At 39.0% G+C, this 23,984-nt stretch overlaps 2 protein-coding genes across 2 annotated transcripts in view; both read right to left on the bottom strand.

Annotated features, from left to right (window-relative positions):
• The window catches only part of nxn (nucleoredoxin), a 48,701-nt gene extending 28,454 nt beyond the window's left edge, over positions 1-20,247 (bottom strand). The window contains exon 1 of the mRNA XM_063907523.1: positions 19,773-20,247. Coding sequence (XP_063763593.1) covers positions 19,773-20,081 — 309 coding nt within the window. The 5' untranslated portion in view covers positions 20,082-20,247. The remainder of the gene's footprint in view (positions 1-19,772) is intronic.
• Positions 20,248-21,577: 1,330 nt separating this feature from the next.
• On the bottom strand, positions 21,578-23,729 carry txndc17 (thioredoxin domain containing 17). The gene is made up of 4 exons (XM_063906177.1): positions 23,455-23,729; positions 23,184-23,265; positions 22,227-22,302; positions 21,578-22,063 (listed from the first exon to the last, which is right to left on the bottom strand). Exons 1-4 carry the CDS (start codon positions 23,597-23,599, stop codon positions 21,995-21,997), a joined length of 372 nt encoding a protein of 123 aa, XP_063762247.1. The 5' UTR covers positions 23,600-23,729; the 3' UTR covers positions 21,578-21,994.
• Positions 23,730-23,984: the final 255 nt, after the last annotated feature.

The following is a 23,984-nucleotide window of genomic DNA, read 5'->3' as shown; positions in this document are numbered from 1 at the left end:
TATGAGTTTGCTTATATTGGAAAAAGCACGTCTCAGTGTGAGCAGACAATGAGCTGTATGCTAATTAAACAGGCATCATGTGTGAAATCAATTCTGTTTTACTCAGAGCTAACTTTGCGGGATGGCACTCCATTATTCTGACTTTACATCCTCTACTGTATTTGACTCCAGCTGGAGAACTACACAGCCTGAGTGGACAAAATAAAAAGTATGATGATATCCGAGCAAAGAGCCTTGAGATGTAAACAGCAGGCCAGTGCTCTTACAAAAAGAGAGTCCATGTGGGAGTCTGCTGCAGGCCAGGCTCTGTTTATGTGCTCAGTCACATTTGTTGAGACAGCAGAACAACTGGTCATAATTTCACTGGTTGCTGCTTCACATGGACAGCAATGAGCGAGCTAGAAACACGTTAGTTCAAATAATATTTATAAAATTCTGGCAGATAACCTACCGCAAGCAGACCGCACAGCCTGGTCTTGAATTAACTCAGACTTTCCGAAAAAAGGGTTACTTAATAGGAAATGGCCTTAAATAATTAAAGAAGGTTCTACTTATCTCCACTGTAATAACCATCATAAATATAGTCACTAAAAAATAAATAAAAGCAAACCATTGTCGTTGCAAAGATGCTGTTTAAAAACACTTTTAATAAATTGGTGGATTGTTGGTATTTTACATAGATAAGACAAATATCAAAACGGCCCAGTAGGAGCACAAAAGGACGTTGTGTGTTTGGTGGCACAAAAATACTAAATAACTGCTATGTTTGCCAGTTCTAACGCTAAAGCAGAAAATAAAGTAAAGCACCAACACTTCCGCCACTTCTCACATTATGTTAATAAAACTAGCAAACTAGGCAGTAGCTTACATGCTAGCATTTCGGTTTCAGGGTGGTCTTCAGACATGTCTTTAGGACATCAGTAAGGTGCCTCTTCTAGAGAACATGAATCTGCTCAAGTTTTATCGCCATCTGCCAATCAAATGAATACTGTGTTCGAAGGAATGTTATAGCCTGAGTTCCGATTACTGTGAAAGGACTTACGGTCTGTAAAGTGTTGCATTCTTTGTCTGGGGAGAACGCATGTGTCACGTAAGTTTGATTACCCCTATTCATGTACCAAAGTCTTTTTAAGTTGAACTTTCGTGTATCCGGCCAGTAGTTATGGAGCTCTATCTACAATCTTATTTTAAAATGACCAGACACATTCATTTCACATGAAAAGCAATTATGTGACTTGACACTGTGTTCAGCCTTTTGTTGATTAATCCTTTTGTCTTTGGCCAGAAGATGATCTTTTTCCCAGAGGAACAAAACGTTCACTTGTCTAGCCCAACAGATCATTCTGGGTGGGCCGGTCAAGTGAGCAGCAAATTAACCTCTCTGGACTGGTTCAGCCCAGATTGGACTTTTGTATGGGACAGCCCTTTTTCCCCTAATGCGTTTCTCTCCTGTGAAATTACAGACATGACAATGCTGCCATTCCCCCCCACCCCCAGAATTAATGAGCTCTCAAATATCCTGAATTGCCTTACTGTTTCCCCAAGGAGTTTCAGTCAGCAATTTTCATACATCACACAACAAAAAAACAAAAACAAAAAACCCACTGAGGCCTACAGGGAGTAACTGGGGAATATGAAGACAAAAGCGACCTGATGCAATGATGCTTCAATAATTGATTTCCTTCCACAGTCCGTTCCATAATGGGCTACAGAGATCCAATAATCGCTAATTGCACTACCAAACATGAGCACTTGGCTCTGCGTCTTTCATACTGTCAATTTCTTCCTGATGGCTCCACAACTACAGCTTATCTTGTGCTTCAACCCTGGAATGAATTCACAGTGCCTCCACCCTTCTTCAGATTTTAATGATTGGGTGAAGTAATTGCCCAAGATTGCTCAGGGTCCACTCAGCCATTAGGAACCCACCAGCCTGGTCCCTTAGTAACAGAGATCTCCAACCTGAGGATAATTTCCTGTGTCAGTCAAATTTCAATCACAGAGTTTTATCTATTATGGGAGCATCCCTTCTCTACAGCTGCATCCATTCGTGAGAGCTACATTGCACTTCGACATGATGTTATAGGGACTTGTATCTTATATCCTAACCGTCATTCCTGCCATTCTGTTTTAGCACAACCATGGGACAGCATCAAAGACAGATGCATTGCACACATATCAGTTTATAGCCACAGTATATTTTTCAAATTTGAATAACTTAAAAGTGATTTATAAAGAAAAATGTCTATGTCTCCTTCCTCTGATTTCTCTGGAAAAAACCTACCATCTAGAAAAAGGCGTTGGGAGGTTTATTTGATTTATACCAAACAGCTGCTTAATTGCTGCAGTGCTGTGTTCCATTAGGCCATGATGAGCAGCACAGAGCCGAGCTTTAGAGGAGTGAAAAATAAAGCAGGCATTTTGGTCAAAGATCCCATTCATTGTACTAATGATATTTCGAAAGCAGTCTGCCTGTAGAAGAAAAAAAACATACTTTAAAAGAGATTGGTGGAAGTAGAAGACAATCCATCTACTGTTTTCTGCATTTCTATATGTTAACAGTTTAAATCTGTATTATTGTATTCTAAATATAGAACTGAAAAAGGAAAATTGCATGGTAATACATGTAATTATTTCATAATGTTTATTGGTTACTGACTGCTCATCTAAGAGGGCAATAATAGGATCTCTGCAGCCAAATATAGACACTAAAGTTCATGTAGTTCATTTAGCATTACAGATTCCTCTTTTCATTACTTAACTTACACACACAACAGAATAAAAGACGGTAATGAAAATGTAAAGGTTAGGAGTTAATGTGCATATTATTACTCTTTGGGCCTTATCGTCACGTTTTTTTTTTCCACCGCTGACTGATGTAACAAGACATTCCAGCAACTCTTCGTGTATGTTTGACATCATGTGATCTCTAATCCCACAGTAGTTTATTGAATGCTTGTAAATGTGACAATGCTGGATTGTTTGGTTGTAAAGACAATCGGTAAATGTATTCCCCTTTGCAACTGGAAAACATAGTATCTCTACTGATCTTGAAACACAAAGGGAGCGAGTTGAGCAGAGACTTTATTAACGGTAATAATGACCCATACCGAAATAAATCTCTGAAGCAGGAGTGTAGTATTGACAAACCCTGTCAAGTGTCTGATTTGCATATATTGAGTATTGTGGGAGCTGATGAGGCCCCGCTCCAGTAGTAACGAAGGACATGGTTCACATGCCACTATAAATCCAAACTATCCATAAACACATCCACAGAAAGGACCTACTTCCTATGCATCACCTTAACATTTAAATTGATTTCACTTTCGCCTAAACTCTGGTAATAATACTACCTCAACAGCAAGGCTACCTACTCATAAAAGTCTATTAACCCCATGTATCAGCATGCGCTAATTGTTTGTTTCAAGTGGATTTCTGGAGTGTCCGTGCCTTTCAGGCCCTCATGCAGAGCTCACTCTCACTCGGCCTGAGTGACAACGAGGCTTGTTGCGGCCCGGGGAAGTAGGGCAGTAATCACTCTGATGGGTGGAAAGAAAAGAGCAGCCCTTGTGCTGTCGGCACGGGACAAATGCCACAGCTGTGTGAGCAGGGTTTGACTTCATAAGCTGCACTGTTTCTAGTTCCCATTGTGATAAACACATCAGCAGTTCAGGGGAAGCTGGCCACCAAAGCTTGAGACTGGGCGCCAACCCCCTTCCCTTTAGCTGGCCCGCCCTTGATCTACATTTACCACCCATCAGTTGCCATTCCATTGAAAAAACAAAGGATGTTTGAAGCATAAAAAGGGATAAATGGGTGAATAATTACATTTTTAATCAAGCTGACATAATCTATTGAGCTTTTATTGCTGAGGGGATTGAGGAGAAAAGATCTGCTCATTTGGAAGGAAAATGAAAAGATCTACAGACCCCCCTGTGTGATAAGAAGCTCAACTATATTAGGATGTTTAACCATAGGATCTTACTGACAATGGGTATTCACATGGAGCATCTCTATGCAAACACAGTTGTTAAACATCATGTACTAACAAAAAACATAACTGATTTTAAGATTAAAAAAACTTGAAGCAATAATAATGTAAAACAATACACTTTCTCTTTTATTCTTTCTCCCAACACACTTTGTCAAGATTTCATGTTGAACTGAGAGCCACAGAGACCACAGAAAGCGATATCAAAGCAGATTATTTTGTAAAACATAATAAAAACAACACAACAAAACACTGGGAGGAAGAGGAGCGATTGTCTTGATCTGTTGTGGAATGTTAGTTTCCATCAAGGTACGCTCATACAATAGTAATGCGAAGGAAAAAAATGGCATCAACATTCTGGCATGCAGTCGGGCAGTCAAGCTGATATCTATAACTCAGCCTCCTAAAAAGTTCAATCTGATTCAAGATTTTAAAGTCATATTACTTAACTTCCATATAAGCAGCTCTGTAGTATGTCCTAAAATTTTATTGGGGGTAGATCTTCTCATGAGTTTGTGTTGTTGTCAACCCAGCGGGATGCTCGGCCTATGGATGGAGCGAAGAAATTGGATTGATGTTAGGTTTGAAGGCGGAGGAGGGAAAGGGGGGGGTAAAGAGGATTTTGAGGGGCCAGCGACGAGGGGACTATTGTTAGAGCCTGAGAAAGTGTGCAGGAAGAGCGGCACACACTCTGGAAACAAACTTGAAACTCTGGCCTCGCTAATGGAAAACAGGAAACTTTGAGATACAGGTCTGCAATATAATGCACAGTTCTGGCTCATAATCACTGGAATAACATTAATGATGACGTCTCTGTATGTGCAGGGAGAAAAAAATCATGAAGATGGGCAATCCACTAAATGTGTTGAGCATAAAGAAATATACATAGAGGGAGCAATGCAGCATGCGAATGAACTGCCTGTTTAGCATAATTTTGACCAAAGCAATTGCCTGTTGGAGTGTTTCCATTTTTCAGCGGCTGCGTTTGGCAGGCGGAGATGACATAGTGCTGCTCATCTGGGAAATGGCTGTGCAGGAGGATGTTGCTGAGAGGCAAAACCCACCATGTCTGTGAATGCAATTATGAAAAGGACCTTGAGCTTGGTCCATGATTGATGAATATGTGCTTACATTGAGCATGACGAAGTTTATATTTAAAAAATCTGTTATCACACAATCAAAATGGCCCTGAAAACATATCTCTCAACCAGCATCACACCGTTAACTACAGAGTACATGACTGCACAAAGGTTTTGATTATTTCAGGAGAAAATTATGCCTCTGCCGATTTTGTTTTTGGCTCTTGTCACTGGCTTAAAGTAGGCTAATTCAGGTGGAAAAAGGGGACGTTACATATTGCCATGCAACAACTTGAATGGAAATGTGTAGACAGATGTGGGGTTGTTTGCTGATGTTGCAAGGCCGTGGTCTATCAAAACAGGAACATAAAGCCCTAATAAAGCAGATTCTCAGAGGATGTTTTTACCCCTAACTTATTAAGCCATGAACAAGTATGTGATGAAGAAATTCTCAGAGACCACATTTTCAGTGGCTTTAAGGATTTATAACAGTTTGAAAGCTGCTTTGGGAGCTTTTCTCACCTCCACACCTCATAGAAAAAGAAAGGGAAAACCCAAATGTTTAAAGAACCCTGATGAGAGGTAAGAAACAAATACATGCCATAAATAGAAAGAAACCTGACCCAGTTTGCCCGTCCTGCTGTCTTTTGTGTCGGTAGTAAGAGGACAGTGCTGCAAGGGTGGAGTCTATAAAAAAAACAACATTGTGGTATGGTGTGAGTCCAAGCCCTCCAGGTTGATAATAAATCTTTGGACAGGTCCTGTCCACATTTAAGTGACAGCTCTCCGTGTCACAGACTCAAACCATTAAACTTTACGTGTATTTAAATCACTGCAAGGATGTTAAGGCTCCCCTTCCTTCAAAAAAAGAAAGAAAAAGAAGCTACATTACATTCTTTAAAAACTCTTTCACCAGCAAAAGGAAACAGCTGCAGTTAAACAGTGTTGAGTAAGCTAGCATACTGTGGTAATTATTTCAGTCCTCCTGCTGGCAACATCCTACAGCTGCTCACACTTCACCACTGGCAAACACAAAAGCAGTCCCGGGATCGTGGTTGGATCGTCGCTCTTGTTTCTTGTCTCTCAATCTGTTAACTTGGTGCCAAGTACATAAACCCTGATATCAGTGGACTGCATCACAAAATCACAAAACCACCAGCACATTCGCCCCTGGCATCTTCAGTATTTAAACATCATTCAGTGTTCTCTGGGTGTTTGCATAATGAGGTGCAGCAGTATTATTTATTGTAAGGCATAAATCCTGAGAATCAGAAGTTAGGCTACATTCATAAATCACAGCAGGCTGATATGAAAGTCTGAGTCTGAATAAGCATCAAAAGCATGGAAATCTGATTTTACATGGAATATTATGGTAAGTAATGGCTGCTAATTGAAGATCAAAGATGATGCAGATCATCACAGGCTCAACTCAGAATGTCTTATTCTGATGTCCTGTGGGCGATAACGTAAATCAGGAATCATCAATGAAGAGAGGATCCTGGACAGCATGTTTGGCTTTCAAGGCCAACATTACTCAATGGTCTCACAACGAAAGAAGGGCTGAGTGGAAAAAGAAGGAGAACAAAAAGACCACTATCGACAAGAGGCTGTAAAACAAGAAATAACCTATTTAACTGAGTTAGTTGAAATCAGATCAAACTCTAGGCTGCAACAACTATGTTTTACTGTAAAGAACTACCTGTGTTTTTCAATTTTACTGATATATATATATATATATATTTTTTAATCTTATATATATTTTACTCATATACACACACACACACACATGATATTTTTTCCTCTCTGATGATGGCAGAATCAAGTTCAAAGTGGTTTACCTTGATAAGCTCCAGTGTCATATTACCAATATTCCAGAACAGTGTTTGGTACGCCCATTTCTCCAAAACGGGCAACTAACTGGCCACAAAATACATGCCATCTGTTATCTTTATCCACAAACTTACACAAACGTCTCTACTTTCCATAGAAATATTTGGAGCTTTGAGGCTACGCCAGGTATTTAACTTGGCTCTGCTTCCCCTTTCTGAGAATGGATAAGGGAAGATCATGTTTGCCCAAAGGACGCCTAGAAAGCCAGACTATGTACAGTCAGTCCTACCTTTATTCCCAAGGCATTTTACGTTCTTTTGTACTTTAAACTGTCAAATCCACAGCTCAGTCAATGGAAATTGCTGTGCCTTAGAAAACAGTAAACACCAATCTCAGCCAACAGCAAAAAAGAAATGTAAAATGCCACTTTCATATTTTATGATTATGCTAGTAATTAGAGAGTGAAATTACAGTATACATTTTAAACATATCTCCACCCCACTAGCAGATCCAACACAGATTTTTTTCTCTCACCACAGCAAAGTTAAAAGGGGTTTTTCAGCCTTACTTCTCCTCTCAAGCTTAAAGGAGTCTAACTGAGGGAGAGTTTCATAAAACACCTGTGAGAATTTAGACAGCCTTGCTTAAAGTTCTGGCTATTTTTTCTCTCTTTTTAAAATATCTTTTTGCACACATGTTCTATCTGCAGTTCATCTCGATTTCTCAGACAGCGGACACCTGGAGCAACAAAGCGTTGAGGGGAAGCGATGAAGTGATGTTGAAGCCTTTGTTTCTCAAGGGGTTTGGTCACGCAGAAGAACTCCACGGACAGGAGAGAAATGATTCCACATGTCTGGTTTTCAGCTACAAAGAGCTTCCCTTAGCACTCTTGACAAAGAAGCACAGATGAAAACTGGGCCTTATGGATCGGATCTCACCTCTCTCTTTAAGCCTGGTTTCATTCATGCCAGTCATATTTTCATCCGCAGCAGTAATTATTTAGTTTTACTCCCTCCCTTTCTGCCTTTTAAAAACATAGGCTAGTACATATCTCGAGCTCTTGCTACACACCATAATTATATGATAAATGAAAAGGGAGAAGGGAAAAAGGTATATGACTTGGCAGAAACTCATAAATTCCTGACATGAAACCCTCATCTGGCTTTTCTTTCTGCATCAGTTCATAAGCTCTGTAAGCTTCAATGGGTGGTTTTGTGCAAACAAACACTTGGGTATTGATGTGGCTACACTAAATACACTTAATGATCCCAGTTTATATTTTACCTTAAGGAAAACCACAACACACAGACCAAGGTGCTCCAAGCCAAACCTGCTACCTTTGGACTTAAAGGGCACACCTGCTGCTTTTGGTCAGTCAAACGAGCAGGTGTCGAGTGACATACTAGTGAACTGTGGAGTAGAAGGAGGGTTAAATATTCTGTCTGTGTTTAGCCACTCTCAATACTCGCACGGTCCCCGGACTCAATATAACACCTCAGCAGAAAGGGTCTCATTTTAAAGCTCATATTCTTTCTGCAAGTTAAATTCCTCCTGAGGAAGAAACCAAAAAGCTTCAAGTCCTGCTCACATCCAAGATGACCAAAAACATTTTATTGGTTTTGCATTTAAATTTAAAACAATATTTTGGACTTAAGCCATTTTGGATTTAAAGACATTTCCTAAAAGTTGTTTGAATGCTTGAGCAAAAATTTGACATGACATTTGATAGCAATAGCCAGGGGGATGACTCTTAAGCTGTAACCTTTGAGTGAGCAACACAGGTCTGTTGTGCTAAAATAATATGTCTTCCATCTCTTAATATGGCATTTAAAAAAAGGTAGTCACAATAATAGAAGAATTGAAATTATAAATCACAATTGTTCCAGACAACAGACCAAAGTATGTGAGGCAAAATTTCATTTGAAGACTTTATTAGGCAATAAGTAAAAAGGGACAAATGGGAAAATGATAACTATACAAAAATGCTACTTTTTCCTTTAAAAGGAAGTGGGTGTAAGTGGTAGAAATTGTATTAGGTATATTATTAAATGAACACGCTTACTGGGATTGGTTAAACTCCTATACTCCTAACTAGCACACAAACTGCTTCACAAGGCAACCCTGATGTTATGTTTCCATAGAAAAAAAGCCAAAAAAGGAGACAGAATATACGGCCTCTAAACATGTGGAGACTGCTACTGCATTGGGATGCAAGACTGACTGGTGCCAACAGTCTGTAAGAAAACAATTTAGAGTTATGAAGTCTATAATTTGATATTGTATCCAAATAATCTTCCCAAAAAGATGAGCCCTGTGACTTCAAATGTCTTCCTCTGCTGTTCCCAGTTGAAAAAACAGCATCCGCCATCATGTGTTTCAACAACAATTGAACAATGTGTGGGACACGATTGACGCCGGTCACAACTCTGTGTGCCAGTAATCTCTCTTTGAGGCCCGGCGTCTCTAATTGCCTGGACACTTGTGTCCGAGGGCTGCTCTCGTTCCACAGTGAAAAGATGAGACCTCTCGTGCTCCTTACAACAGGCTTAAGCTGATAAACCCTTTCATTCAACATGGCCGTGGGATCGGTGCTCCGTGCAAACAGATTGGGTAAAAAAAGACTAATCAAAACAGCGATTAGCCCCCAACACAGAAGCAGAGCTAAGCCACAGTGCAGCCTCAGCAGGGGGTTCAGTCTCTTAACCACTAAAAGTGTCTGATGATTTGTGTGAGGTTTTTCTGAAGAATCCATTCCTCTGGAAAATGACATGAGTGGGAATATGAGAGGAATGCATGTGGTGGGTTTTTGAATGAACAAAGACGTAGCGTAGTTGATTTAAAAATATGATGTGACAGCTGAAGAAATGTGCGGACATGCAAGCCTCAGAAGACAGGAAAACACTCCAGGCACACATAAGATGCAAGGCTACTTCCTTACTTAAAAGATGTTCAAAGAGCATCCCTTTCACTCAGTTTATCAGCACCTCCCACGACACGCTTGGTGCCTGTCATGGTTAGCATTACCCAGCCTTACATGGAGTGTTTGCTCCATTTTTCTCCCTATTACAGCCAACAACATTGCCAATTCATCCATATGGGCTTCCATCAGTTGCTCTGCAATTTCTCCCCTTTTTTTTTTCTTAACAGACTCCATGTGTTTCTCAGCAGCAAGGTCATGTTCTGTGTTTGTATACTTTACTTGCTACAGCTGAAGTGAATAATCAAGCCGGACTTTGACTAGAGTCTGTTGCACTACTAAAAAAACTGTTTATTCTAGAGAAGATGTATTAAACACAGCCACAAAGTTTTTGTAGTTATAGTATATTTCCATACAAATAAAGGATCAAGTAACGACATCTAATGTGAAGGGAAACCAAACGAAGTGACAAACCAGCAGATCACCTAAATCTATAGTTCCCGCCAGCCCTATAGAGCTTTATTGTTTTTTATACAAACGTTTTATGATTCACTAGTAGGTCTCTCATCAATGCTGTTGGAAAATGTAACCGACAAAACCCCCACAACACCAACTGGCACAAAGACAAAAGTTAAAAACTAGCGAGTTCAGCATTTAGCAGCTGATAAATTTGATATTTCTCACAGGAATTGGTAGAGACCAAAACGGTGCAAAAAGAAAGTGTGAACTTGGGCTCCATGTGTCCTGGATGTGGGAATATGTCATTGTTTTCCAATATGTTCACCCCACCATATCCATGAGTTTCTTGTTTTTAATTCATTGATAATTTAATTAATAATGCAGGTTTGGGCCCCGGCTGTGGCGCAACTGGCTGGGGCACCTGCACCATACGCCGACGACCCGGGTTTGATTCCTGACCTGTGGTCCTTTCCGGATACCATCCCGACTCTCTCTCCCACTTTCCTATCCGATTAAAAAGGCAAAAAGCCCCCCAAAAATACCTTGAAAAAAAATAAAAAAGATAATGCAGGTTTGAAGCATTTTAACACTGTTTGCATCTTAACAGTTAGACCCATATTCGTGCCTGTCATAAGCATGTAGGTCAACACTATTAATATTGTACTTAGCCACAGGCTTTCAGTAAATATTTTGGAGCCAGCTGAAAACCAAGCCCAGCTTTATATTGGTAATGTTACTGATAATACAACAGCATGAATCAATCCATTGGCAACACTGCAGCATCATTATTTGTTTTCCAGATTAGCTTAGCCCAGCAGTGACCCTGAGTAATAGCTCACAAATGTATTCTAAAAGAATCATGTGACTTGGGCGTGCAAACACAGACTATGATGGAAGCCAACTGGGAATATCGACATATCCATTTGTCAAAGTAGATATAATACGCAATTATGTGGGGAGCGTGTTGTTGCATTGGTGTGAAATAACACAGCCGCTGTATACTCAGTGAACCTGGCTGCACAGGGCAGGGGATATTTGGGTTAATAATCATAATATAAACACATTCAGTTTTTAAAATTCAACAATGTATGTTGTGTGCAGTATCCTGGAGGAGCTGGGAATGGGTGGGCCTAGAAATGATTCCAAGTGATCCTGCTTTATTACTAAAATAATGAGCCATGAACAGGCCATAAGATCCGTTTATTCGCTTTTACTAAATGCAACATGCAAAATTAGCAAGGATGGCATTTGAATTAGTTACACAACTCTCGAGTCTAGCCGAGTTGCTGAGCTCGGACAAAAAGTACTTTCGAAGATGCTTACTTATAATTCAACGGTTACAAATCTTATCTTGCAACCATGCTACGCCATGAAAAATGTTTTAAAAACAGCTGATTCGATTTTATTAAAAGGCTGTGCTACGAAGCCGCCTGTGACATGTTAGGAAAGATATATCCTCAGCTGGCTCATTATATCCTGCAGGAGATTAAGAGCTCACTGAAATCTGCACAGGAGCAAAGTAAGGATAAACCAACTCATCTGAAATATTTAATCAGCAATATGGAAACACAACCCCATTTTCAGTCCATGTACTTAAATACATTGGAACAGTAGGGAAATTACATATTCCTGATCTCAGAGTGGTACTGGAAGGATAGCGATGAAGTGTTGTTTGGATTTTAATATTGTTCAGTTTTCACTGGTTCTCAGTGAACAACTTCAGGCTCTCTGTTGCTCAGTGACCAGAGTTGGCGGGTTGTGAGTGGTTATTATAGGACGTCACTAATACAAGGTATATTGAAAATATTATAAATGTATTATATCAATAATTGGTGAAAGGAAAAGCTCAACATTTAGTAAATATGCTTACATGCATCCTTGATCACTAGTCTGATACTAAAGGCATTATACCTTTATAACATCCACATAAACTGATACATTTCTTCTTGATTATTTTAAGGCTCTTTAAGATCTTCCTCCTAATGCAGTATACCATGATCTGGAAACTTATATAAAGTTATCTCTAAAAACAATCCACAATATTAAAATCCAATTATATGGTTACAGTGGCAGACAATAAATAAGACACACTGCCCGCAAAGTCCATCAGAGCACAGGGGAGCCATTTCTCTATCCACGTATGCTTTTAGCCTGAGGAAAGGAGGACCACCAGTTCTTTTTTCCTCTCAGTCTTTATAGACACACTGTCCCTTCATTTTATTCACAGCACAGCAGGTAATGTGTTTCAGTGGTTTTAAAAAATGGCCTCCGACATATCCCCACATCCCTATCAAGTACCCTTTCAACACAGCCCACCATGTTAAAATAATGTTTTCATACACTTTAAATTTCATTCAACTGTTTAAGTTTGGTCAGGTTTGCATTCCAATTACATTCAGAGCGGCCGAGGCTTTGCTTATCACCATGTATCCATTACTTTAAGATATTTCAACATTTAATCTATTATTTTCAGCCAACCGTTTCAACTATTAATACAAGTATTTATTCATTATTTTCAGCTATCTGTTCTAAATCATCACTTTTTGATTACTATGCTTACTGTTATCCAATTCTTTCATCACACCAATTTGTAATACAAACTGGACATTCATTTCACAAAAATATACAAATACAGTATGTGGATACGTCGTTTATTTTAGTTAGTTGAGCTATTCCTCCTTTCAACAGAAAGCCACGTTTAGCCAATTCCACCCTAACTGCTCTTTGTGTAGTTGAGACATGACCAGCTCTGCATCATTGTCTTGTAAATTCTTTTAGATTGCCAATGATGATTTACATGACACCCCTAACGAAGTCCAGGCAGATGGACCCCCAGCGTTACTGGTTAATAAGACCTGTGACAAAATATGATAGCTTTGGCAAAATATGTCAGTCTGCATTATTGTTGTAAGATAAAAATCCCTACGTCGCATGCAACAGCTAAACTGTAGGCAAGACACGAGGCTGGTGCCAGCATGCCATGCTTCATGCTGAGATAGTGGGTCTCTTTGTGCGGCGAGCTTCTTTTCAGACAGGAGTCGAAGCTGCAGGAGCACTTACACATGAATGAAAACACCACGGTGAGGGGGGTTTACAGCTTGCAGATACACAACAGTGCTTCCATCCTGGGGTAGGGGTGATGGTCACAGGGAAGGAAGGGGTTATCATCCAAGGGGAAACTTGTCACACCAGAAATGGTCATACTATAAATACATTTACATAAAATAAACACTGCCACCCACTGATGGAGCAGATCTCCTGAAGGAGATAGGTTTCATCGAGTGTCAGAGACAAAGATGACATTTTGCAGTGAGTGTAGACAGTCCAAATCATGCATCCATCATTGTGTCTTTCTCATTTAGCTTAAGAAATATGATCAGTGGTGCTGATGAAGGGGGAAAAACAGGCGATAACAAAGAGCTAACATTCAATCTAGGAGAGATAACAAAAAGAAGACGAGAGACAGCTCTGGATGGCATGATGCCCCTGGGGCGGCTATGCTGTTATTATGTTGGAAGGGGCTGCTGAGCTGCGGTGTGGGGCAATTAGAGACCGGAGGATTGAGTGGGGGAGGGTCCAGGCACAACAACCCGTCCATGAAGTGTTCTCAGCTCAACAAAAACGAGGAACGAACCTCCTGAATATGGCAGCAGCAGTAGTATAAAAACAACATTTTAAAATGTAGACACATAGCAGATGATGGTGTGTATATGAATTGAAATATAACTACCATCTGCTTATTTCCATAGAAAGACAGTTAGTGAAAGATACTTTCCTGTCATCAGTAGCATCCACAATTGATATGAAGCAATCATAAGCTAACTTTAAGCTACCCTGGTGGGCTCAATTGGGGTACTGTGCTCAAGCGATGATCATCTGTTGGTCTCATCGAGGGCTCCTGCAGACACTGCGGTGAACACATTAGCCCCATGTCTATTATCTTTAACGTCACTCCTCTTCGGAAAGTCTTGACTGAAAACTACACAGAGTCCAGGAGCAGTCCAGCTGGAGAACACGGGGACAAAGGAGGAAAAGTCAATCCCAGGGTATCGTTTCAGAGGTTTGTGGACCGCGGACAGAGTTCGAAGCCTTACAGCTATTGTGTGTTGTCTTACAACGTGTAGATAAAGGAAGTAAAAACAGATTGAGTAACACCAGGGAATGGGTTTTACGAGACACACAGCGCAACTGTTCCCTAAACTCTCACTTGGGTAACCTAAGCCTCCGAACTTCACCTCAGATTTGATCTCTATTGTCACCATTCATAATATTACAGATCTCCCAGTATAGAGGACACAATGGGCAGTAACACAAGATAGGTGGTGTGAGATTTAACAGTTGGCATAGCCAAGTATCCTGAGTCCTCACAAACACACAATGTTTCCATGCCCTCTGGCCCTGAACGGCTTCAGTGGAGCAGGTGTGTGCCTACATTCTTTACATAAGACCTTGTCAAACATGGCGCACAGCAACGAGGCCTCACAGCTGCAGGACAATGGAGTCTCATTAAACTACAGTGCTGCAGCCAGGCATGCACACTCCGAGCCAGAGGCAAGGTAACAGTGACTGCAAGGTCAGCAAACCAAAACTTAAAAGTATGTGTAACACAAAACCCAAAGGAATTTATAAAGGGTATAGTATAACAAAAGCCATGATACATTTATAGTTGCATTGAAATTTGAATACCCTGTGCTAGATTCATCCATAAGTCAGATCTTATACTGTTGAGGAAGTGATCCATGTTCACAACCAGTGTTTAAGCGGTTGAGCTGAAAATCTTTTTGAAAATACCTATTAAAACAAACAGACAACCTGTAGCGCAGAATGCAGAGATCCAAATCCTGATTTAATAAATGCCTGATAAATGTCTGAGGCATTTCCTGTACTTCCCCCCCATGTAATTATATGTATTTTAAACAAAATGACTTGAATTTTGCCAAATACACAAAGTTTTCTTTGCCTTAATCTAAGGGAGGTCCTTAAGTATTGTTAAAGAAGTTTTCACCTACCACCACCAGATTGAAAATTGAGCCTGTGTCACAGTTTAGTTTTCCAACAGCAATTTGAAACATATTGATATTCTGTTGGTGTAATTTTTTTGTATAGAAAGAAATCTTAATGTTTGGCTTTATTTGGAATAAAGTACTATATCCTAAGTTTTGAGCAGTTATTATTTTTAAAAGAAATTAAACATCATGAAACTTTAGGATCAGTCCCTTTCCTGGGTTTCATGAATTAGTCATCTAATTTGTCAGGGTCAAATGCCTTGAAGTAAGGATTATCTTATTTTCCACTTAGTCCAAGCGCTGACTTCTTAGTAGGCTACTTACTAAAGCCTCAGTACTTTGATGAGGGTTAGGAATTTGAAAGTGAGGGCCACTTCTTCCAGTTCACCACTTTACAGTTATATTAGACCACAAATGAGACCATTTACAGTATGTTGGTGTCCACTGTAGAGCTGTTGACTTAGTTGTACCCTCTGCAAACGTCCTTAGTTAACCTTCCTTAGGGGAAGTCCCAGTCAATCTCATGCATTGTGCACATTTTTAGGATGATCTTGTATTTGTCTTTGAATTAAGATTAGACATACTGCCAAGGAGCAGTCAGACACCTGGTGATCCTTAAGATCTGAGTTTGTGTTCCTGATGATACCATCCACAAAGTGTGTTCCCATGAGCCGTGGGACAGATATGCTGAAGAGTGAAACTACTAGTGACAAATACATCCTCTTTGAATCCTACAATTAACTTTAAAGCTCTCAATTACAGATGTTCCACATCACAGAAGCCTCACAAATGTCACAGTCAGGTGACGTTATTATCCCACACTGTGCGTAAGAACACAACAAAGACTAAAACATCTAACAATACAGCCCACAAAAACAAACACTGACTCAGATCAAGAAGAAGGAATTGCCACCTGCGGAAACAGTTTGGGGCCCCTTTTCAAGCTATTTCTACTGTCAGTCTAAAAAGCTATCATGGGATGTGGTACTGTTTTCAGCAGATCAATGACATATTCATGAAAGGTTTTTTCTTTAAAGCCCCTTCCACCCGGAGCCCCTTACTATGAGCCGAGCAAGCGTGTGTCCTGCCTCTGGGGCCGGCTACGGCGCAGGATCTGACCAGGAGGACTTGAACAAGAGGCCTTTCTCTTACCACGATGTTCTCCTCCCCCTCTCAGATTCCTGCAGGCGCAGCTCTGGCAGCATCTTAGCTTGTTCTCTCTACCTTGGTCAAGTTGGGGTTTTTTGTATTTTTTTACAGCAAGTTGGCAAAGGCTTTAATTGATTTACATGGATCTCTGCTCTCACTTCTGCTGCACAAGTCCATTTAAGGCAGTGCCAGCAGCCAGACAGCTGGCTGATCCTGGACAACAAGCAGACGACCACTCACTGGGATCGTGCTATTCGGGGATTCCCCAAGACAAACACTAGATATCCTCAATGCGGTTCAAAAACAATGTTATGACCTCTGGATCTACCTGGGTTAATAGTGACGCTACTTTCAGAATGATAAATCAGATAATTAAGACTATGGACATTTTCCACTGTATTAAGAAGTCTTTAACAGACCCAAGTGTAACCTTTATGGAATCAAAATATGTCAGTTGGACATGATGAAATAACATAAATAAACCCATTGGCACCAAGATGTAAATGCCAATTACACATTTCAGTCTATTTGTTTTGATAACAAAACCACCAGAGAACTACATGACAGCTTTTCCCTTTTTTGAAGATCTGATTGAATAAAGACTGGCTACGACTTTAGGGTGACACCACAAGACTTCTCTTTCACTCTGTATTTAAAATCAGAAGTCGTATCAGTTCCTGGTTAAATAACAAAAATATTCTGAAACAGGAAGGCCTTGATAACCCTTGAGTGAAAAAAAAGTAGAGGAAAGCCTTTAGTGTATGCTGGATATCCCTGTCAGTGCGGTGCAGAGAGAGGGGAGCAGAGGGGGGAGGAGGAGAGGCACAGTCAGATATTCTCAGGTGGGCGGTGACTGTGAGGCTCTGAAATACTCCACAGAAGAGAAATTGCATCCTTTAGGGGATGAGTTTGGCTTGCACCAAGTCAAATAGAGTGCAGGGGAGAGGTGAGAGGGGCACTTAGTCTCTGCTGACCAACAACATCAACACGGCCCTGCACTGGGTCAACATCACTAAAAAGCACACAGTAAATCCTCTTCAATCACGGTAATGTTCACATTCAAATGTACAACTCGCTTTAAGACCAAAACAAATAACTTTATTTTTCAATTGTATTACCAGCTGACTTCACACCTCCTTATTTGTAAAAAGCTCACACTCCAGAGTAGACACATTTAGTAATACCCAAAAATTAAATGTGTGATTTTGTACTGAATTCCCCACCTTGTGTTTCCAAAAGATGCCTACTGTGAATCCAGACAGAACGAGCAGTTATTTAGAGCTGCAACCTAATTATTTTTATTATAATTATTTGATTAGTCGATTGTTTTGTCTAACACATGTAGAAAATACATTTATCTTCACTAATAAGAAAAAAGTGAATAATAAATTGCCACATCTCAGATGACATACTTGGCATTTTTCCCTTAGAATAATAAATAATTAAATGTACTAATAAATATCTAGTAAACCAACAAGATTCATAGGAAAAAAGCCTGAATTATGCAGAATATTGTCTGCAAGATATATTGTGTTACATAAGCTGCCTACTGAAACATGTGTTTCCATTGCTGTATTATATTAGTAAGAGAGAATAGGCCAAAAGGTTGGATGAAGCCCAAACTGAATAAAAACTGCAGGCCTCTGCAAAACACTGATACACAACCGGGTTGATTTATTCTCATAAGGTCGAGACAACGGGTAGACCACGGAGAAAAAAGCATGAACAATGCTTATGTTGAGGCTTCACATATTCTCCACAAGCAGTAAGCCTAAGTAACATAATAACGCTGCTATGTGGCGATGGATTTGCTCCGCCCCAGACAACAACAAGACAACCCCCACTGCCCCTGTTATCTCTTAGCCTCATTCACGCCTGGACTTCATTAGGGGTGTCACGTAAATCATCATTGGCAATCTAAAAGAATTTACAAGACAATGATGCAGAGCTGGTCATGTCTCAACTACACAAAGAGCAGTTAGGGTGGAATTGGCTAAACGTGGCAAGAATAAAAATATGTGCGTATTTTCAGCAAATACACACACAGACAAAATGTGGGCTACTGAACACAATAGGCCGCTAGGTTTACTAAACATATTTTGAATAGGAATACCAGGTCTAAAAATATTATTTCATGTGCTGTATAATATAATATGCCATTTATAGTATTTAGAGGCTTATCTTAATTTTTAAACAAGTGTTCTAAAATCCTCCTATCATTTTTAAAAAATATAATTTCAAATCAATAGCAACCTATTTACCTTTTCTGCTAAATATCAATCCATTGTTAAATTGAGAAAAGTAATACATCCACAAGATGTTAATGTTTTTTTTGGGCTACGAGCCAATCTAACCGTCAATATTTGTCTTATATCAAAACTATAGACAGTAGATAACAAATCCAAATTATAAAAAAGGAGATACTTATGCAATTTGATAATATAGTAGCGTCATAAAGTGAAACATATCTATTTTCTTTGTCTATTGCCACTCATTTTTGTATACATTTTCAAAATAAATATCACATAAAAATGCATCCATGCTGCCTCGATATTTTATACTACTTTTGCATTTTATTCAAATGCAAAACTAGTTAATAAGTATTTGACACCATCAGCAAAAGCTTTAGATTAGATGATGGCAACATAAAAGGCCTTTACTGGGCAGACTGCACAAGGAGCAGCATAGATAATATGATGGATGCAAAAATAACTCTGTGCTCTGAGATGTTTAGTTTAAATATTATGTGCCAATACCCTTTCCTTTAACAGAAATGTTAGTCAGTGAAAAGACAAAGGGAAATTAAATCTCTCTTTATGTTTCCGCTCCTCATAATAACTTAGGAATGTCTGGTCTGCCACAATTAGATTATCTTGGTAAATAAATGAAGTCAGGAAACATAGAGCAAAATATTACTTTGCTAGCTGCAAGTGTAAAACAAGTGTTGTCATGAAAGTGATATTTTTTTGTCATTGCACTCATTTAATTGTATTACTGGCTCTCTTTTTTTTTTACCATGGCTTTAAAAAAAGTCATATTCAGTATAATGTGTTTATCATCAATAAGTATATTCATTTGGTAAAAAGACTTGAATATATTAGGATGGAAGAAGTCCAGTAGTTTAAAGTCAGATTTAATGGGATTTGATTTGGAAAAATAAAGGTTTTGAAACAATGTAATCTCCCAAATTAGACCATACACACCTGTCAAAGACAAAAGAAGCAGACATGGCCTACAGGGTGTTTTCCACTGATTTCCAGCCCACTAAACACACTATAACCTCTTGAGAGAGTAAACACTGATTTGGGAGTGTTCCTCCTCATCACCAAAGCCCATCTTACCTTTTTGTGTCTGTCTTTGAAAGGTAACGCGGGCCATGGCATCTCCTGCAAAAAGTCTTGCCAGTGTTTTTGGTCCTGATCAGACGAGATGAAGACGATTTCCAATTTGTCCTTGTGTTCAGACGCCTTTTTGAACCTAGTGTAAAACTCGCACAGGCTGCCGTTGAACTGCTTGCACGGCGCGTTCAGGCTGCATCCGAAGAAGAGCCCGACCAGAGACAGCTTGGCGCCCAGCGACTGCACGTCCACATCGGCTTTCTCGCTGTTGACGAGCCGCTCTCCGAGTAGACTCACCAGAAACTCCGACATCGCGGCGTACAGTCCTCGAACACACAACGTTACCCTCGGCCGAAGCTGCTGTACATGTAACCGCTATGTTCAGACGACACCCAGCACTTCCTCCACCTCCGATGTGAGGTTTTAGGTGAGCTCCAGCTCCTGAGAGGCGTTGCGGTGTGTGCTTCACTGCGGCTTGTCCCCCGGTGTGAGCGCTGTGCAGGAATGCGCTCCGCTTAAATCGCCCTGACTGCAACAGCGGTTGCGCTCTCTTTCCCCCCAAAGCATACAGTTCCATCAAAACATGAGTTTCTTCTAGCTTCAAGGATAATACTGCAATTACTATTTTATGTGGATTTTGATATGCTACGATCAGAAAATGCATCTTATTATTTTAATGTTTGAGTTTGCTTGTCTTATATCCTAAAACGTGTAGGTTTTTCAGAATAAAAGCATCCAGAATGTAGTTTCCAACTCAAAATGACATTATATGTTATTAAATGTAGGCAATATCTTGGTTTATCAAGCTTCATTAGACAACTTTACATTAGATTGAGTACATTTCAAAAAGATAAGGCTGGGGCACTTTCTAGTTATATGCTGCCACCTAGTTTTCACATGAAAATACTACCTGACCTGCAAGAAATGTTAAGGTAGAGCAAAGATTTGTGACACAACTTCACATACAGCTCCGGAAAAAATTAGGAGACCACTGCACACTTTTGCCAAATGTATGTCAGCCATTCCAGTGTCTGTTGAATTCCAACACAGAGAAAAAAGTGTAGTAGTTTATAGAATACAATCAAACAAATAAAATAACAATTTAACTCAAAGACTTACCTATAAATAATAAAACAAGAGAAAAGGATAATGGTAAAGTGGTCTCTTGTTTTTTTCCGAGGCTGTATTTCTCAGTGTGTATGCGTGGAGAAAGATGATAGCCATACAATGATAAAAAAAGCACATATTTAAAAAGCTTGTGGGCGTATGTAACAGATAACAAATAAAATAAAACAGAAATCAAATTAAGTACATAAGGCTCTAGTTTTTATAGTTTTAGAGTGTGTTAAGCATCTTAGTGTTCAATTAGGATTTTATGTTTGCTTAAAACATAAACTGTATGGTTTTTGAAAATTGGCTTCCATGAATATGGTATTTTAATAAGATAATAGGGTGTATAACATACATTCTCTTTACTGGCATTTAAGAATCTAATAAAACGAACAAATACATATATTTTTGTACTGCCATGGCAGAGACAGACAGACAGACAGACAGACAGACAGACAGACAGACAGACAGACAGACAGTGTGTAGGTAGGATTTTATGTAGGACACAAAGACAGTAAGGCTGGATTTCTATTTTGCAAATTTTCCAGCATCATATGGTACTTTGCCCTTAACACAATAATATTTGTAACCAGCAAGGTGTATAGAGGAATTGATAGATGGCTGGTTACAAGAATAACAAAATATAAATGCAAACACACTGTATAACACATCACAAATAACTATTTTTCTGTTAGATGTTAAACTTCAAGTCATACTTTATTTGATACCTAATGCAAGGCCACACAAAATAATCACATATAAATGGTCACAGTACAGATAAAAATATTTGTTATGATCAACTAGTGCGTTACATAAACATCATTTGCAGAAATGTATCAAGCTCAATTTTTAAATCAGGATTGAGTGATTGTACAAAAAGCAGCATGAGAAGAATTAGTACGAGTAACATCCATTACACATGTGTGTCTATGCAGATGTTGCAGATTATACAATTAATTAAGAATCTGTGGGTTACGAAGGATGCTCATCATTTATTTGTTGGTTGTGAACTTACACAGTTGCTTATTAGCGTCACATGACAGAAGGAGCTATACTTTGTGCATGGTGCTGGAATTGAACGGTGATGAAATTAGGCCTGACCGCCGCAGCATCCTTCAGTCCTCGGTAAACATCATCCTCACCAGGTCTGACTTGAAGCATTCATCTTCAACCAACTTCTGAGGCTGAAACAGGATAACAGGGCTTTAACATTCCTGTATAACAGGAAGATAAACTCCCTATTCCATTAAAACTACAGTAACAGTAATAGAATGTTTTTTTCTGTAAAACATCCATCAATTTTAGTTAAAGACATGTAAATTAAATACTCAAGCTAATTATTCTTACTGTGCCATATCGCAGCAGAGTCGGGACTCCACTCAGCTTTAGTGTCTTCTTGAATTGGTTATTTGAATCCTTCCAACTGAAACATGAAAAAGAAAAGATTAGCTGATACAATTCACCAGTGCCAAATTTGAAAAACAGACCTTTTTAGAGGAGCAATCCATAACATCTGTTTAGTACAAAGATGGGAAGTAACTAAGTACATTTCACGTAATGTAGTTGAATACAATTTTTAAAAACTTGTACTTTACTTGAGTATTTCAATTTTATGTTACGTTGTACTTTTACTTCACTACAATTCAGAGGTACATTATTGTACCTTTAGTTACTTTACAGATCTGGATTAATGGTGCGAAATATACCCAACACTTAAATAAGACTTTAGTTACACCTGGATTAAATTCACAATTTACACTGCATTGTACAAAGTAATTAGAACTAGATGCACCTTTACCAGCTTTGATAACACTTTAATGCATCAATAATTAAAATCAAAACAAAAAATTGAATATTTCTACACTTTGGTACTTCTAGTTTTACTTAAGTGCAAGACCCGAGTTTTGTAGTATTATGGCTGAATATTGATTGCATGCAAATAATATAAATATTATACAAACATATAACTGTATGTGTGTAAATATCAAAATACCAACATATTTGAAAAATAAAAAAACAAAGAGACTGTTATTGGTTAGTTGCTTCATAACCCCCCCCCCCAAAAAAATAAAAAAAACAGTCATTCTTTGTCTTAATGACTTAAAATGATATTACATAAAATCAACTTGAGTTGTAAATTAAATATTGTAAAGACCATACGTGGACTCCTGTGATTACTATGTATTTTCTCACAGATGATTAAAAGAACAATCAACAAATAAATAGATACATGTATGTTGTTAGTTTAAATGGGGTCTTTGTGAAAGCATTGTTTGCCATAAAAAAGCAGAGTAAAATACTGACTAAGCCCTTTCTCCAACTTGACAGTAGATGAAGACAGAGCCTTCAGGAAGATGGGTCATCTCTCCTCTAACAACTGGCTCCGCTGAAATACAAGATCGTAAACTGTTTAAATAGACTGAATGGACATGTATCATAGTACAAGATAAATTAAGATAAATAAGAGCAAAGATCCACAACCATTTCAGTAGAACGTGTGTTACAGACGATTAGGTAACCATACAATGATATGTTACTCATAGTTATCTTACAGGTAGACCATATATAAAGTTACCTGTCACACAGTCTGGACACCAGCTCTTGCCTTGGGCGTCTTTATCACCAGAGAAATAGGCAAAAATATCCTTTCCTTTTCTCTCAGATATAGCTTGACAGAATTCATCATAGCCACGCACAGTCACCTCTTCGTAGTGGGCCATCGTTTCGACTGACTTAGTGGGAAAATGCACTAAAATATTAGGCTATGAAGACCTAAAAATGGTTATTTCAGAAATACTGCTCCTCTTCACACTGGACCTCGTAGAAATACTCAAAATGTGACAGTACTACTTCCGGTCTGTGCAAAGGTTCTTAAAGGGACCGTATAGCCAACAAGATGATAAGCTCTTTACATTTCCTTTGTCACGGACACGTTTCATCATTTTATAACAAAATGGAACAGTATTTCACACGTACAGAACATATCACAGAAAGGAAAATAATTAGTCATTTTTATTTTGTGCGTGTTTATTAAAAAATGCGGTTGCGTTGATATTTAACTACTTTCACCTTCCGTACTAGACGTTAAGAAAAAAAAAAGTACTT

Source organism: Eleginops maclovinus, chromosome 18, assembly GCF_036324505.1.
Source record: "Eleginops maclovinus isolate JMC-PN-2008 ecotype Puerto Natales chromosome 18, JC_Emac_rtc_rv5, whole genome shotgun sequence".
In the NCBI taxonomy this organism is placed as follows: domain Eukaryota; kingdom Metazoa; phylum Chordata; class Actinopteri; order Perciformes; family Eleginopidae; genus Eleginops; species Eleginops maclovinus.
The sequence above is the reverse complement of the archived record's forward strand: the minus strand, read 5'-3'. Positions and strand labels throughout refer to the sequence as shown.

What these genes read in the sequence shown, in the direction of transcription:
- txndc17 (XM_063906177.1), bottom strand. Translation starts at nt 23,599, where the DNA reads ATGGCCCACTACGAAGAGGTGACTGTGCGTGGCTATGATGAATTCTGT. An exon ending in CAAGTTGGAGAAAGGGCTTA is followed by an intron (nt 22,303 to 23,183) that starts GTCAGTATTTTA and finishes TTCATGTTTCAG; the next exon opens with TTGGAAGGATTCAAATAACC. An exon ending in CTCTGCTGCGATATGGCACA is followed by an intron (nt 22,064 to 22,226) that starts GTAAGAATAATT and finishes ATCCTGTTTCAG; the next exon opens with CCTCAGAAGTTGGTTGAAGA.